Below are 15,300 nucleotides of genomic sequence, written 5' to 3' on the forward strand. Positions count from 1 at the left end.
TTATTATTATTATTATTATTATTATTATTATTATTATTATTGTTATTATTATTATTATGACACCAGTTACCAGCCTTCATTTATCAAGAGGCCTCCATGCAAACAAATTAGCATATGCACAATGTATTCAAATTTATTCCATGGGTCTTCACCCTATGTCCTATATGCACCAAACCACAATGCCCCCGGGCATCACCTTGGTTTTGTCCACAGGTCGAAGCATTATGGGATGCCCATTCCAAGTTTCAGCATTCCCCACCTACACCATCCAAACTGCTGGGTGCAGGGATGGGTGGCAGGGGGCAGGGATGGGTCAGAGGGTGAAGACTTGCCAAGGAAGCTTCCCCCCAGCACTTTTTACCAGAGAAGCAAAGTGCCACCCTCTGTCTCCCACCTCCTCGTAGTCATTCTCGGGCGTGAGGAAGTCATCCACAATGGTGATCCGGTGCCCCAGCTGCTCACTCAGAGCGTCCAGGAAGCGGTCCGTATCCCGGCTGCGTGGCGGGCGGGAGAAGGTGAAGAGCTTCTTCCTCCGGGAGAGCGGGCTGAGGGCGTAACCTGCATGCTTTGGGGACGGGGCGGGGCTGCAGTCCAGGCTGACATAGGGGTTGGATTCGGTGCTGCAGGGGGAGGGGATCCCACCGTGCGAGTGGTAATAGCACGGCTGGTCGGGTGGAGGGTGGTCGTTCTGCCAAGAGATGCTCAGGCCCGACTTCCGAGTACCTGCAGGGGGATGGAAGGGGAACAAAGCGGTTCCGTTGGATTTGGCCTTGCCCTGCCAAATTATTGGCAGCCGATAATTATGGCTCTGAGTTTGCAGAATGTCCACATGTGCAGACCTTGGGATGCTGCCAAGCCAAGACACAAGGAGGGTGGGGAGTATATTTTCACCTGCTGGGTTTCCTTGCTCTGGAATGGGAAGTGATGTCCTGTGCATGGCTAAGTTGCCCAGCTTCCCTCCAAAGCCAGTGGTCAGCCTGGTTTCCAGTTCTGCATAGACAGCAGACATCTGAAAAAGAGCAGAGGGAAGGAAGGAGTCCCTGTGCGCTTAGCTGCCTGCCTGGCCCTATCTCCCACCCCTCCACACTAGCTTCATCTTCCATAAGCCAGACCCAGAACTCACCATTTTGGGGTTGGGCGTCTCCGGAAGGGAAGTCCCATCCCCCGCTTGCCTCTCCCCTGCAGCCAAGCGGACTGGCACCTCGGAGGCTTCGCTGGGACCTGATGGGAAGAGAAATGGAGAGGCAGCAGGGGTAGAAGCTGCCAGAGGTGGCTGGGGACCAATTGGGACTGTCAGAGTGGAAAGCAGGGGCACAGGTGAGGCCAGAACCAATGGCAGGCAGAGCCAACACATCTTAGTTTTGTCCCCATCCTAGTGCCCAGCTGAGTTCTGCAAGGCAACATCCAGGCTATGAAGGAAGAAGCTGGCCGCCAGTTCTTCTCTGCAGGAACACTGTCCTTGTTGCACCATGGCCAAACAGCCAAAGGTAGGGGAGTCCCAAGCAGGAAAGCAGGAACCTCATCTTCTCAAGCCACGCAAGAGCCACTGTGGCATGTCCCAAAAAAGTGAAGAGCTGGGGAGAGGGTGTATGTGGCTCTCCAGGGCTCTCTGTCTGACGCCCAGAAATCTCCCCCAGCCACACCCTTCCCCACAAAGGAAGAAGTGCCTTTATTGTTTAATCATCATGAAAATTCATCAGTGCAAATTTCTCCTAATAAACACTTTTTTTGCAATTTTGATTCATGTACAGTCATACCTTGGGTTACAAACGCTTCAGGTTGCGTTTTTTTGGGTTACGGACCCGCTGAAACCCGGAAGTACCAGAACGGGTTACTTTTGGGTTTCGGCGATCACACATGCGCAGAAGCACTAAATTGCGCTTTGCGCAATTGCAGAAGCTCAGAATCGCAACCCGCGAGTGCGCAGACACGGTGCTGCGGGTTGCAAACATCCCTCCTACACGGATCACGTTTGCAACCTGAGTGTCCACTGTACACATTTTTGCAAGCAATTTCCCTTAATGCGATGCAGTCTCGCTACATTGCTTTCACTAATATATGCACATTTATGCACACTTTACCTTCATACATGCATATTTATAGACATTTCTTGGGCGGGAAACTGCATTGCAAAATGTGTGAATTTCAAAGGAGAATTGAGCTTCAATTTCATATTGTTTCAGAAAGTGAGAATTGGATAGATTTGCCTCTCAATGAGAACTGAAGCAGATTTCTCCACCATCCCAACCTCCTGCATATCAGCTGGGTGAGTGGAGCTAGTCAAAAGTGGAAATGAACAGAAAGACAATCTTCTGAGAACACACAGAGTGTGACCTACCTCCAGCTCCACTGCCCTCAGGACTGTGGGTGGGGACACTTTCCCGGCACACTGAGGCCCCCCGCATGGAGCTGCGGTGCCGATCCTCTGCCTCTGTCTCAACTGCGGCTGAAAAAGAAGTGGAACTGCCTGAGAGATGCCCAAGGCTGCAGTGTTTGGGACTTGACAGTCCCGATTGAAGGAGAGTAAGAGGAGGCACAAGAGACGCTTATCAAATCATACACCACATGGATGGTTTTTGTCTCCATCCGTTGTAACGCTAGAACTCATGGGCATCCAATGAAGCTGAACGTTGGAAGAGTCAAGACACAAAAGAAAGTCCTTCATCATGCAGCACATAATTAAACTATGGAACTCCCTTCCACAGGAGGCAGCGATGGTCATGAGTTGCAATGTTAGGAGAGAGGGTGAAAAACTTTTCTTTATCCACTTTCTCCAAATCATGCATAATTGTATAAGTTTCCTCTCAGGGTTCATCCACACTTCCTCTGGTCCAGCTGTTTCCCCCCAGGAGAAAACTGCTCTTCGGTGCTCAGTCGGAGCAGACAGCAATACAAGTGTTCTACGGATTGCTGTTTGTTCTGATTTAGAGCTAAAGAATAGATTATCCCTGGGAAGAGAGTGCGGCAGAGAGAAAACCGCAAGCAGAAGTGTGCACAAGCCCTTTATACCTTTTCTCTAACTAAAAATCCCCAGATGCTCAAAGGGGAGTCATTGGGGTTGCTCTTTTCTGAACCGTGAGGACATCCGTGAGGACATCCAGCAATAACAAATGCATAAGGCTATCAGCAGCTAGTAGCCACAATGGCTGTGTATGACCTCCAGTAACAGAGGTGGAATGCCTCCCCATATAACTTGCAAGGAATCATAAGTGGGGAGTGTTGATGTTGGACCCAAGGTCCTCTTGCAGGTTTCCCGGAAGAGGAATCCGGTTGGCCGCAGTGAGAACAGGTTGATGGACTAAACAGCCCCCGCCCCCTGTGAGATCCAGCACTGCAGGGCCCTTCATAACAACAGCAACTATTTTATTATTTGTACCCCACCCATCTGACTGGGTTGCCCCAGCCTCTCCTGGTGGCTTCCAACAAATATAAAAGCATCATAAAACAACCAACATTAAAAACTTCCCCATACAGGGCTGCCTTCAGATGCCTTCTAAAAGTTGTATAGCTATTTATCTCCTTGAAATCTGATGGGAGGGCGTTCCACAGGGAGGGTGCCACTACAGAGAAGTCCCTCCGCCAGGTTCTCTTCTCATCAACTTCCTGAAGGAAGCATGGGCTATAAATGACAAAAGTAACATTCAGGGCAAGGGCATGGAATAAAATCCAGGGGGTGGGCTTCAGCAGCTCCCAGCCAGCTATGGCTACATCCAGCACAGCCACACTGGGGGTTTCTGGTCAAACTCTCCATCCATTCATTCCAAGACTACAGGAGCTGTTCCTGGGAGGGCTGTAGCTCAGTGATAGAACACCTGCTTTGCATGCAGAAGGTCCCAAGTTCAAATCCTGACAAAGGTTATATCTAACCTTCAGAAGACATCTGAAGGCAGCCCTGTCTAAGGAAGCTATTTAGTGTGGTGTTGTTGTTGTTTCTTCCAGGTAAGGCTGGGAAATGCTCCCTGGCTGAATCCCTGGAGAGTCCCTGGCAGTCAGTGTAGACAATACTGAGTCAGTCTACAGCAGGTTCCCATGATCTTCCTCATAGCTGCTTTTGCTCTTTTTGACAGGGCTGGTGTGTTTACACACATCCTCTCAGGCGCCTGCTCTCCCAAAGCGCCCTCTCCCCTTTGGCCTCGACGGCATTTGAGCTGCTCCCTGGTGTAAAAATAATCTCATTGCCACAAACACGGGCATTTGCTTGCAAATAACTGTTCCCCAAAGCCGAAGATTAAGACCTTTCATTCTAAATTTACCCTGCTGGGGATCTAATGCCCACAATCCCCTAAAACACACAGCTGGTGCTGAGGTTGCCACAGCAACTGGAGAGAGCAACAGTGCGGGAAGGAGGTGGGGTGGGCCCTTCACGGCAGGAACTCGGGTGATGCGTTAATACCCACACACCACCGCTGCTGCTCTGTAGCAAGGACACTTTCCCTAAAAGAGAGCTTCGCAGGCTGGTATTTTTACGAGCTGGCTGGATTCCTTAACTTATGGGTGGCAAATGCAGCCCTCCACACCTTTCTGTCTGGCCCTCAGGACTCTTCCCTGGGCGCTTTTGCTTGGTTGGAATGTGCCCAGCGCTATGATAATGCCTCTTGCTTGCCTGGGTGCAGAGATATAGATGGATGTCACTCCTGTGTGGCTGGAATGCACCTGTTTTCCGTGGATTGTGTCCAGCTAAGTTTTAATCAGCATCAGACCCATGGAAATGAATACACCTAAGTTAAATCACACTCACTGATTTCAGTGGGTCTACTATAAGGATGACTAATGCGGGGCATAACCCCATTGTATTCATATAGAGCATTTCATCCCAAGTGGCCTCAATGTTATTTACACGGTCGTAAATCTAATTCCAAGTTAACAGAATGTACTAAAAATAGCTACAAGTTATCAATAACAAAACTAAAAACAAACCCAATAATATAATACAATGCAGGCTCAAAAATCATCTAACTATATGCACTCTTGAGGGATTCTCTTGAAAACATAGAACTCTTTATATAATCTATACAGAACATTGAACAGTATGAAACATAGAATCTGACCCCTTGCTTCTTTCAGAGACTTGCTTAGTCTACAAAGACTTTCAGAGTCTTATAAGACTTATGTTTATTTGGTTTTCAAGAGAATCCATCAAGAGTGCATATTTTGTGATTTTCAGAGATTTATAAGTTTTCTGTTTATTTGGTTTTGCAGAGAGTGCATATTTCATATATTTCATACTGTTCAATGTTCTGTATAGATTATATAAAGAGTTCATATTGACATCGCATTGTTGTACTTGGTCATCGTGTTGCCTTGGATATTACTAATAATTGTTTGCAACACAGGGGTTTAATATGCTTGGCTTGAGCAGACACTCGAGCTCCTGAGCGGTGCCACCCACGGGTGCTCCTCCCCACCAGGTGCTGGCTGCTCACCCGCCACTGATTTGTAGCCAAGGAACCTGGTGATCTTCTGTTGGCAGTGCTCCTGCTCCTCATACGTCAGCAGCTGGTAGATGAACTGCCAGATGACCTGCTTGGAAGGGGTGTCCAGGACTGGGTAGACGTCCACTATGAGGGTGTCTATGTTCCTGGACGAGACAAGAGAAAATACAACAGTGTTTTTTGGGGGGAGCTGGAAAATAGGATGCAATGTTCTTTGGCGCCACCAGGAGATGCCCTGGTCTCTTGACCTCTGCTGCCCCTGTGCCTTTAAAAGGAAATCTGACTGGCACAAATTAGTTAGGTGAGGCTTCCCACATTGCTTGTCCTCCTTACCAGCAAGAAAGTGTCACTTTTGTCAGGTTGCTACTGAAGGCACTTGAGAATTCAAAGATGCCTCCCATCTTTCCATAGAAAGATATAAGCTCTGTCTTGCTAGATCAGAGCTTTCCAAACTGTGTGTCGCAACACATTAGTATGTTGGCTGCAGTGTGTAGGTGCGTCAAATGAACACTCCCCATGCTCCTTCTGGGGCTAGAAAGCAGTTAGTTTAACCTCTGGTTTGCTAGTAAAACTGAATTACTGTCACGAAATGATGTAAAACTGAATTACCGTGTCACCTGTCTAAAAAGTGTGTCACCAGCATGAAAAGTTTGGAAAGCTCTGAGCTAGATAGTGCTATCAGGAAGAGACAGCTCTGCTTGGAATTAGGTTGGTTGCAATAAGGCATCAGGGCAAGTTAGACCTGCCTTAGCCCACTTGCTGGCACATGATGTTAGAAGTGGGACATTTTCTTAATAACATACCTCTGGTGGAGATGGAGACCCACCCACCAGCTCCTGGTGCTAGCCTTGAACTGCAAGCCCCTGGCTCCTGATGAAAGGAATTGCATGGACGCAGCTGTCAAAGTGTTGGGTCTACAAGAACCACACTAGGCCCAGATGCAGGACTCAGGTAACAGAGAGCACATGGTAAATGGATGCTGCTGCAGGTCCTAACAGGGCTTTGGGTGCCCCACTCAGAAATGAATGGAGGGAATAACCAGCAGGCTACCTGTGCTGGAAGAAACTCTCCAGTGCTTTGCAGATTGTGTAGCGCTCTGGCGGCGTAAGCAGATGTTCCAGCTGCTGGTGGAAGGTCCTCCCCTGGATCTTGATGCTGGAGGGCAGGATCTCAGCAACCCACTGCAAGGAGGTGAGTGCCGAAGAGGAGTTGGGGCTCTCCGATGACTCGCCGTCTGCACATAAATAGATAAATCATGGCAAAGCAGGAAAAGAGGCAGATGTGCCTTTGAGCCAAGGTGAGAGATCGGGGCATGAACCCTCCAGTGACCATTCAGCATAAGCAAGGGTTTTCGGGGGGTTGCACAATAAATGCACCCCTTTCCCTCTCATTTTGACTGTGCAAATCTTTGCATTGCCCCTCAATGTGGTAGGAAGAGAGGAAGCTGCCTTAGTCAGACCCTTTGGTCCATCCAGCTGAGTATCATCAGGGACCTTTTGCATCCACAGCATGTGCTCTAGCACTGAGATAGAGCAGTGGCGTAGCGTGGGTTGTCAGCACCCGGGGCAAGGCAAGTAATTTGCGCCCCCTAACCCGTGGATTTGCGCCCCCTAACCCTACCCCCCAGATGTTGCGGCCGGTGCGGCCGGCCCCCCCTGCACCCCCCACGCTACGCCACTGAGATAGAGCCCTTTCCCTGAAAATAAGATTCTAGTTCTCATAAAGTAAAGGATCATTAGGTCCAGTCGTAAACCGACTCTGGGGTTGCGGTGCTCATCTCGCTTTACTGGCTGAGGGAGCCGGCGTACAGCTTCCGGGTTATGTGGCCAGCATGACTAAACCGCTTCTGGCAAACCAGAGCAGCACACAGAAACGCTGTTTACCTTCCCGCAGGAGCAGTACTTATTTATCTACTTACACTTTGACGTGCTTTCGAACTGCTAGGTGGGCAGGAGCAGGGACCGAGTAACGGGAGCTCACCCCGTCGTGGGGATTTGAACCGCCGACCCTCTGATCAGCAAGTCCTAGGCTCTGTGGTTTAACCCACAGCGCCACCCATGTCCCTTCTCGTCCCCACCCGTTCTCATGGTTTGGGATAAAGGGCCAAATTATAAGGGCACAGGAAACTTCCTTTTCCCGAGTCAGACCCCGGGTCCATCTAGCTCAGTACTATCTACACTGACTGGCAGCAACCCTCCAGGATTTCATATATTTTCCCAGCCCTACCTGGAGATGCTGGGGATTGAACCTGGGACCTTCTGCAGGCAAAGCAGGTGCTCTACCACTGAGCTACGGCCTTTCCCCAGACCTAGCAAAGTGACTTATCTCTCTATACTTCCCATATACAGGAGTCATACAAACAACAGCGCCACTTCCACCGTGATGTGCACGAGTTTTCTCATGAGTCCGTCCCATTCAGGGGCTTATTCACTAGTAAGTGTGCTTAGGGCTGCAGCCTTAATGCTCATGGATGGCATAGGATTTGGACCATGTTTAAGAATTCGAGCAATACTCTCCCCATATCCACCTGGCAGCTTTATGAAGTTTCATGTGATTTGTTTCTGCGGTGCCAAAGGAGCGGATGTTGACTTCCGTTACCTCCCTAAAGCAGACAACTGCCTATTTTGCAAAATCACAAGCTACAAACTGCTCCTGTCCAAAAGCCATGTAGCAGGTTGTTAAACCTTCGTGTGTTTGAAGGGATGTGGTCCGGAAAGAACCCCCACCGTGATAAATCGGAGTTAGCATTCCCCCTGGAAGTTTAGCTGACATGAACCATGCCCAGTCCTCACCACCCTGGTGTAATCACTGCTCTGAACCTGTCTTTTAAAGTGGCAGTGCTTCCCAATGCCTCCCTCTCAAAGCACATGATTCCATCCCAAGCAAAAAAACAAAACAAAAACCCAGTGAATCCTCTTGCAAATCTTTGGTGGCTCCAAATATTAACTTTCCCCAACACAGAGATCACTCAGGGTACTAATAGCATGGCATCGCTTGTGTCCATCCTTTGAAACAGTCACATTCTCCTTTCAAGCCCTATGAGGTAATTTTTATTTTATTTTGTTGAAACAATTTAACTACAACACTAAACCACTTAACTACAACAGTCTCTAAGCCAGGCATGGCCAAACTTAGCCCTCCAGATGTTTTGGGACTACAGTTCCCATCATCCCTGACCACTGGTCCTGTTAGCTAGGGATGATGGGAGTTGTGGTCCCAAAACATCTGGAGGGCTGAGTTTGGGGGTGCCTGACCTGGGAACCTTCTGCATGCAAAGTAGGGGCTCTGCTACTAAGCTGCAGTCTTCCCCAGGCTGATCTTCTCTTTGCCACTTGGGAACTGTAGTTCTGTGAGCACCTTGACTTCCCTCTGACATAGACTCTTAGAAATGCATGGCTGTATTCCATGCTGTGCCTGCTCAAAGCAGAAGCACTGGAATTAAGGGACATGATCAAGTAAGGTTCATTACTTTCAGTAGGTCTACTGTAAGCAGAACTTGGTTGACACAACCCATAATTTTCCAGGGTTCCTACCTTGGGCGTCCTGCAAGCTGCAGGTGAGAGATGGCAGCTCGCCTCACACAGAGGCTGAGAAGAAAGTAGAATGTGCTCCCCTCCCATTCCAACCCTGGGACCAAATCTTCCCCTCGACCCATCTCTGATCTTACCACTAGAAAAGCTCACGATGCCTTCTTCAACCACCAAGGTGGGCATTGCCCCGCTACCCTGGAGCATGGACACAACCTTCTCATGGGAGCAGTTCCTGCAGAGCGAGAGAAAGACTCTTGTGACATTTCAAGGAGAGTTACAGCCGCACAAGAAAAGCCCTTCGAGGAAGGGCAGGTGGGTACTGCGCTGAGCAGGTTCGCACAAAGTAGGACAGCGTTCATCGACCTGGTGCCCTCCAGATACATTGGACCACAGCTCCCATCAGCTTCTGCCAGCACAGCCAGAGCATCTGGAGACCACCCACCAGGTTAACAAAGGCTGAAGCAGGATAATGCATCTCCTTCTTGGGATGCATGGGATCCCAGAGGGGCATTGCAGCCTCCCTGGGTGCAGGCATTCCAGAGCCCCAGGGGTGATCATAGGCAGACACAAAGGAGCAGCTCCTTCACCTCATATCCAGGCCGTTTAGGAACAAGATCCTGTCCCCAGCTCTCAAGGATGCTTTGTCAGCTGGACTCCCTAGAGATGGGGGGCAGAGGGAGAGAGCACAAATTGATCAGTCATTCAGGACTGGGCAAATGATTCCCTGCCTCAAAAGCAGAGTTTCCTGAAGATACAACACCCACCCCAACCACACACCTTTCTCTTCCCTGATTGCATTTATGGGCTTAAGGTTTGGTCAGAGAAATGAAAAACACACAGAGAACTTGGAGTTAACCCGCAAGTGCCATTTCTGGAAATGAAACCATCAGCGGTATTCCGCAGGACACCTTGGTTCTCCTTACCAGGCAAGACGGACTCTATCCACACGGGGGCATGTCCACGTAACGTAAACCCAAAGCTCCTGCTGCCTTTGTAGACACGAACAGTCCTGGGGGGAAACAAGCAAGTTACTAGTCCTTATCAGTGGCGGAGCTTCATGCTCCAGCACCGGGGGTGGGGGGGCAGAGAGCAGGCAGGGGCGTGGCTGGTACGCATCCTGGCGCTGGGGCGTGCATCCTGGGGGCTCCCCCTGCACTCCTCTTCCTCCGCCAGTGGTTCTTATGTTGGTTGGCACTGGGGAAGGAAACTCCAGGGAAGAACAAGCCTTCTTCTGGCTTCTATTCTCCAGCCCCACCTCCCTTTCCTTGTGTAGATGAGTCTCCTTCTCCCCCCCTTTTTTTAAATAATCAAATTTTATTAAGACTTTTCATAATACAATAAAACAAATTCACTAACCTAACCAAAAGAAGAAAAGAAAGAACAGAGAAATGAAAAGAATTTAAAGTCCTCTCTCACAGGTATATCTTAACTTTTGCCCCATACAGAAAAGGTTGTACCTTCCCAGCTCTCACCTTCCCCCAGCCTAGGAGATCTCACCTCCCCTGCCTCCTTCAACAACCGCCTATCACCTTCATTGGCATGCAGTTCTTCCCAGTTCTGCCATTACTACCTCTGGCTGTGGAGGCAAAGCCAAGCCATCTTGGCTAGTGGCCACTGATGGCCTTCTCCAGCTCTATGAGGAAGAGGCTCGTGAACCCTCACTGCACCTTGAACTTGGGCGTCAGGGTCGCAGTTCCTATCATGGTTAGTAATTCCTAAGCAAGGTCCTGCATCAGATAATGATACAGTGGTACCTCGGGTTAAGAACTTAATTCATTCTGGAGGTCCATTCTTAACCTGAAGCTGTTCTTAACTTGAGGTACCACTTTAGCTAATGGAGCCCCCCACTGCCGCTGCACCGCCGCCGCGCAATTTCTGTTCTCATCCTGAAGCAAAGTTCTTAACCCGAGGTACTATTTCTGGGTTAGCGGAGTCTGTAACCTGAAACGTCTGTAACCTGAAGCGCCTGTAACCCGAGGTACCACTGTATACTGGATGGCTGAAGGAGAGAGACATAGAGATGGTCTCCTCTGCTTGTTGCCATGGTTGTTGCCCCCACCATAGATGGCTTGCTGTACAAAGGAAGGTTGATATGGCACGTTACCTACGCACACCCCACAGCATCAGCATCAAGAGCATGAGGAAGCTTAGGAAAATGTGACAGATTGTTATTTCAAAGCCAGTGCTTCTTTGTTTGTTTATGACATTTCTATTTAACCGCAGGTGAAACAACAGCAGATAGAATCAGGATTCAAGGTGACCTTAACAGGTTGGAGAACTGGGACAAAAGTAACATGAATTCCGACAGGGACAAAGGTAAGGTTCTGCAATTAGGCAGAAATATTCAGATGCACAGATGCAGGATGGGGGACACCTGGCTTGACAGCAGTGCATGTGAAAAGAATCTAGGTGTCTCAACTCTACAATTCTAGGATCAACAGCTGGCAGCCTTGTACGGCACCTGTTAATTCAAGGGTAGCCAATGTGGGGCCCTCCAGTTGTTAGAATCATAGAATCATAGAGTTAGAAGGGAATCTGAGGATCATCTAGCCCAACCCCCTACAATGCAGGAATATGCAGGTGCCCCATATGGGGATCAAACCTGCAACCTTGTCATTATCAGCACCACCCCCTAACAAACTGAGCTATCCTATGAGAGTACAACTCCCATCAGCTCCAGCGCACATGGCCATTGGCTAGGGAGTCTGGAGGGCACTCCATCAACTACGCTCCTGTGCTAAACAAGCTGATACATAAAACAAAACACTTAAGAAGAATCACACAGGGGGTTGTTTTGCAGCCCTTATGATTCTGCGGGGATGGCTTCTTCCTTCATTCTACAGATTTACAGATCTATACTGCTTAAATCGCAGAATGCAGTGAGTTCCAAAGGTCTGTGGGAAGGAGGAGTTACCTGCGAGCAGCCCCTGAGCCCACATTGCTGGCGATGAGGGAAGTCGCCTTCCTCAAGCTTTTGCCGTTCTCCTCGTGGCTCCTCGGCACTGAGCTGGCCCGCGTGGAGACCAGGAGGCGCTCATGGTGGTCCTCGCTGCGGCTGCGCCTCAGCCGACTGGCGGAGTGCTTGCTCTTGGCATGGCACAGTTTGCTGATGAGGCTCTGGGAGACCACCTCGTCGAAGCGCTGTCGGTGTTTCCTGGGGATGAAGATCCTGGAGAACATGGCAAGGGAGAAGCGTTAGGGAAGTGGCAGAGAAAGGGCAGGGCAGGTTCCAGCAATCCAGAGCCTTACAAACCCATCACAGCGGAAGAAAACCCAGCATTTATAAGAGCACAGAGGGAGGTGAAGCAGAGTCCTCTGATCCTCAGCTGCTGCGTCGTCTTATTATCAGAATCAAATGCACAGCTCGTCCTCCTGAATGCTGGATCTAAACACCTTGCAAAGAGAGGAACAAGCTTCTGCGCTCACTACAGCCATGTACCGGTTGCAATTTGGTGCCTTTCACTATTTCACCAGCTACCCTTTTATTCTCCCAACATAGGAAGTACGTTGGATCTGGCAGGTGAAATCTGCACACGGGTGACACGCTTGCCGTTTGCAAGCCAGCCCCGAAGTGTGGAGTATTTTTAAAGCTCAACTCACAGATGGTGTTTTCTCTTCACTACGGTCTGACAGCAAAATCACAATGAGCTCACCAGCCCCGCATCCCACCCCGCTGAAGGCATCTTTGCTGCGCTTGGCATTCGGGAACGCAAACACCCACGCCAAGCCTACCCACGCAGGCAGAGCAGCTGAGGACGCTTTGGTCTTTTTGCAGGGCTACTCAGCAGCTACCAGGATGCCCAACATATTGGAACGAAGCCGCTGCCAGGTGGAATCAAGCGTGGGTTTTGATTTCCCATTACCTCTGCAGGGGCATCCAGGTTGAGATGGACCTCACCTGAGGCTAAAGGTGTGTGTACGGAGGTGGGCTCAGTGGAAGACTGATGGCATTGCTGTGAGATAAGGTTTAATTTATATCAATGTACCAGAATGAGTTTGACCAAACTGCGGGAGGCAGTGGAAGACAGGAGTGCCTGGTGTGCTCTGGTCCATGGGGTCACGAAGAGTCGGACTAAACAACTAAACAACAACAACAGGATGAGCATAGGATGAAAGGATGCAGGGGTGGACTACATGACCCCTGGAGTCCTTTCCAACCCAGCAACTCTACAATTAACACTCCGACGGGGCCTATTCCCCACTTGGTGGTGGGGGAGGTAATCAGAGGGCTGTTGAAGGGACCCCAAGAACATACATTGGGCAAAAGATTCCTGCATTGCAGCGGGTTGGACTAGATGACCCTCATGGTCCCTTCAACTCTACTATTCTAAGGCATCCACCTAACCCCAGTCCTACAATATTTTTCACTGACTGCTTTGTATGCAATTGGGCTATTTCCCCCCTCCCTCCACTTGTGGCAGAGATTGCAGGGCATGTGGGGCACCAGCTGGCAGACCGCCTGGGGGGCTCCTGCCACTTAAGGCACCAGCCCCACCCTGCCTAATGGCTAGGCAAGTTCTCCTCACCGCAGGCGTTCTTTGCATCGCAAATGGCTTTGCCTGAGGGGGGTCACCACCATCCTCCCGCTTCCCCTTCTTGATCCAGAGATGAGAAGGCCTTGCACCTTTCTCCTCCTCCAGCCTCCTTGCTTCTCCCTGCCTTTCCCTTCTGTCTCCAATGCCTGAAGCCCAGGCAGGCAGCCTCCCTTCCCTCTCCCCCTTCTCCTGCCTCTTTCACAGAGCTGCCTGTTTCCCATGGAGGTGACGCCACTGCAGCTTCTCTGAGGAAGAGGGCTCCAAAAAGCACCAATTAATTGGCCTCAAATTACATCCTGTGATCAGGGGGAGAAACTTCACACAGCAAAAGTATTAACAGCAGCAGCGGGAACAGCAGCTATTCTAGAAAAGGCAACACGTACTAATAGTTCACCCTTCGCAGAGTTACCACTCCTGGCTGCCCTTAACAGTGCCCAGAATAATTTGAGGTGGGAAAAAAATATGCTTGGAAGGAATTGTATGTATGCAGCCGATTGATTTTGTTGCTGGGCTTTGCTGGACAGAAGGTCTGCCCCTGGGGGCTGCTGGATCTTTCAGCCCCTTCCTCCTCCCCACTGTTACAAAGTGTGTTGCTCAGGGCACGGACCAGTGATATATTTCCCTGGTGTTAAAGACTTAAGGTGAGCCTGCTGGATCAGGCCAAGGGCATCCTGTTCTGACAGTGGCCAACCAGATGCCTCTTCTGAGAAACCCACAAGCAGCGCCCAAGTAGACATCAATAACCTTTTCTTCCTTTAATTTGTCTGATCCTCCTTGAAAGCCCTCCATGTGAGTGCCATCACTGCTTCCTGTGGCAGTGAGTGCCACAGTTTAACTATACAGTCGCTCACTTGAATCTCTCTCCCACTGAGGCAAAAAGGACATTGAATGAAAATAAGGCCGGTGGCAGAGGAGGGGGGGTTGTGGATGGGAGGCAGCAGAGAGGAGGGGAGTGGTGACCAGTGCGCTGCTTGTGGGCCTAGATCTGCTGCCACTCCCAATGGCCTGGAGGCTGCTGCCCAGAGGCAATTGCTCCACCTTGCCTCATGGGAGGGCCGGCCCAGCCCCCTCCTGATTTGTAGTCAAGTGATGGACCCAGAATGGCACATAATCAGAGAGAAGTGGAAGGTGGGATATTTCTATCTGCCTTCTCTGCACCATGCATAACCTTATGCACCTCTATCGTGTCTCTGTTTTCTTGCCTTTTTTCTAAACTAGGAAGACCCAGAGGCTGCAACCGTTCCTCATCTGGGGACTAGTCCTAGCCCTTTGATCATTCTGCACAGGTATCGTGCAGTTATATTTTTGCACAAGAGGGAGAGGCAGGCAGCTGGTCAGGGCCTGGCCTTGGATAACAACCCCTTGAACTTGTTTCAGCTGCTGAGGAGGTTTAAATAGCCAAATAGATGGGCTGAGTCAAAGAGACACTCACATCCATGTCAACAGGGATTGTGCAGAAGACCCTCCTGGTAGACTTTGATCTGTCATCTACCAGTCCCAAAACCTCCTGCCTTATTTTTCTTCATTCTGGGTCACCTGTTGACAACTCAGTGAGAGCTGGTGGACAGGAGAGGGATGAGTGGGTTATCATTGCAAAAGCAGCTAAAGTGCACCTTGGACCTATCAGCTCCACAGGAAGACACATCTCCGGGTAGATTAAATACATCGCACTGGATTACTCTCGGTTTATAGCGTATAAACCCAGCCAGGCTGCCAGATTGGGAGGGGTGGGAGGAGGAATGAAATGCCATAGCCTCAGGGGACTGTGTTAGCTTGAAACTAAGGACCAATTTACCCAGTTAT

At 49.9% G+C, this 15,300-nt stretch overlaps 1 protein-coding gene across 5 annotated transcripts in view; it reads right to left on the reverse strand.

Moving 5' to 3' along the window:
• The window catches only part of GRID2IP (Grid2 interacting protein), a 63,141-nt gene that overhangs the window by 19,791 nt on the left and 28,050 nt on the right, over positions 1 to 15,300 (reverse strand). For 3 of the 5 annotated variants that reach the window (XM_083413965.1, XM_083413963.1, XM_083413966.1), the window contains 10 exons: positions 11,877 to 12,131; positions 9,886 to 9,971; positions 9,550 to 9,619; positions 9,100 to 9,194; positions 6,483 to 6,666; positions 5,424 to 5,578; positions 2,339 to 2,446; positions 1,124 to 1,221; positions 892 to 1,009; positions 395 to 723 (listed from right to left, as the gene is read on the reverse strand). In XM_083413965.1, the coding sequence (XP_083270091.1) occupies positions 395 to 723; positions 892 to 1,009; positions 1,124 to 1,221; positions 2,339 to 2,446; positions 5,424 to 5,578; positions 6,483 to 6,666; positions 9,100 to 9,194; positions 9,550 to 9,619; positions 9,886 to 9,971; positions 11,877 to 12,131 (1,498 nt within the window). Of the gene's footprint in view, positions 1 to 394; positions 724 to 891; positions 1,010 to 1,123; positions 1,222 to 2,338; positions 2,447 to 5,423; positions 5,579 to 6,482; positions 6,667 to 9,099; positions 9,195 to 9,549; positions 9,620 to 9,885; positions 9,972 to 11,876; positions 12,517 to 15,300 lie in introns of those variants that run through there. The other 2 variants (XR_014505005.1, XM_083413964.1) reach the window with 2 other exon arrangements.

Source organism: Podarcis tiliguerta (genome assembly GCF_965153285.1).
Source record: "Podarcis tiliguerta genome assembly, chromosome: 14".
Taxonomy (NCBI): domain Eukaryota; kingdom Metazoa; phylum Chordata; class Lepidosauria; order Squamata; family Lacertidae; genus Podarcis; species Podarcis tiliguerta.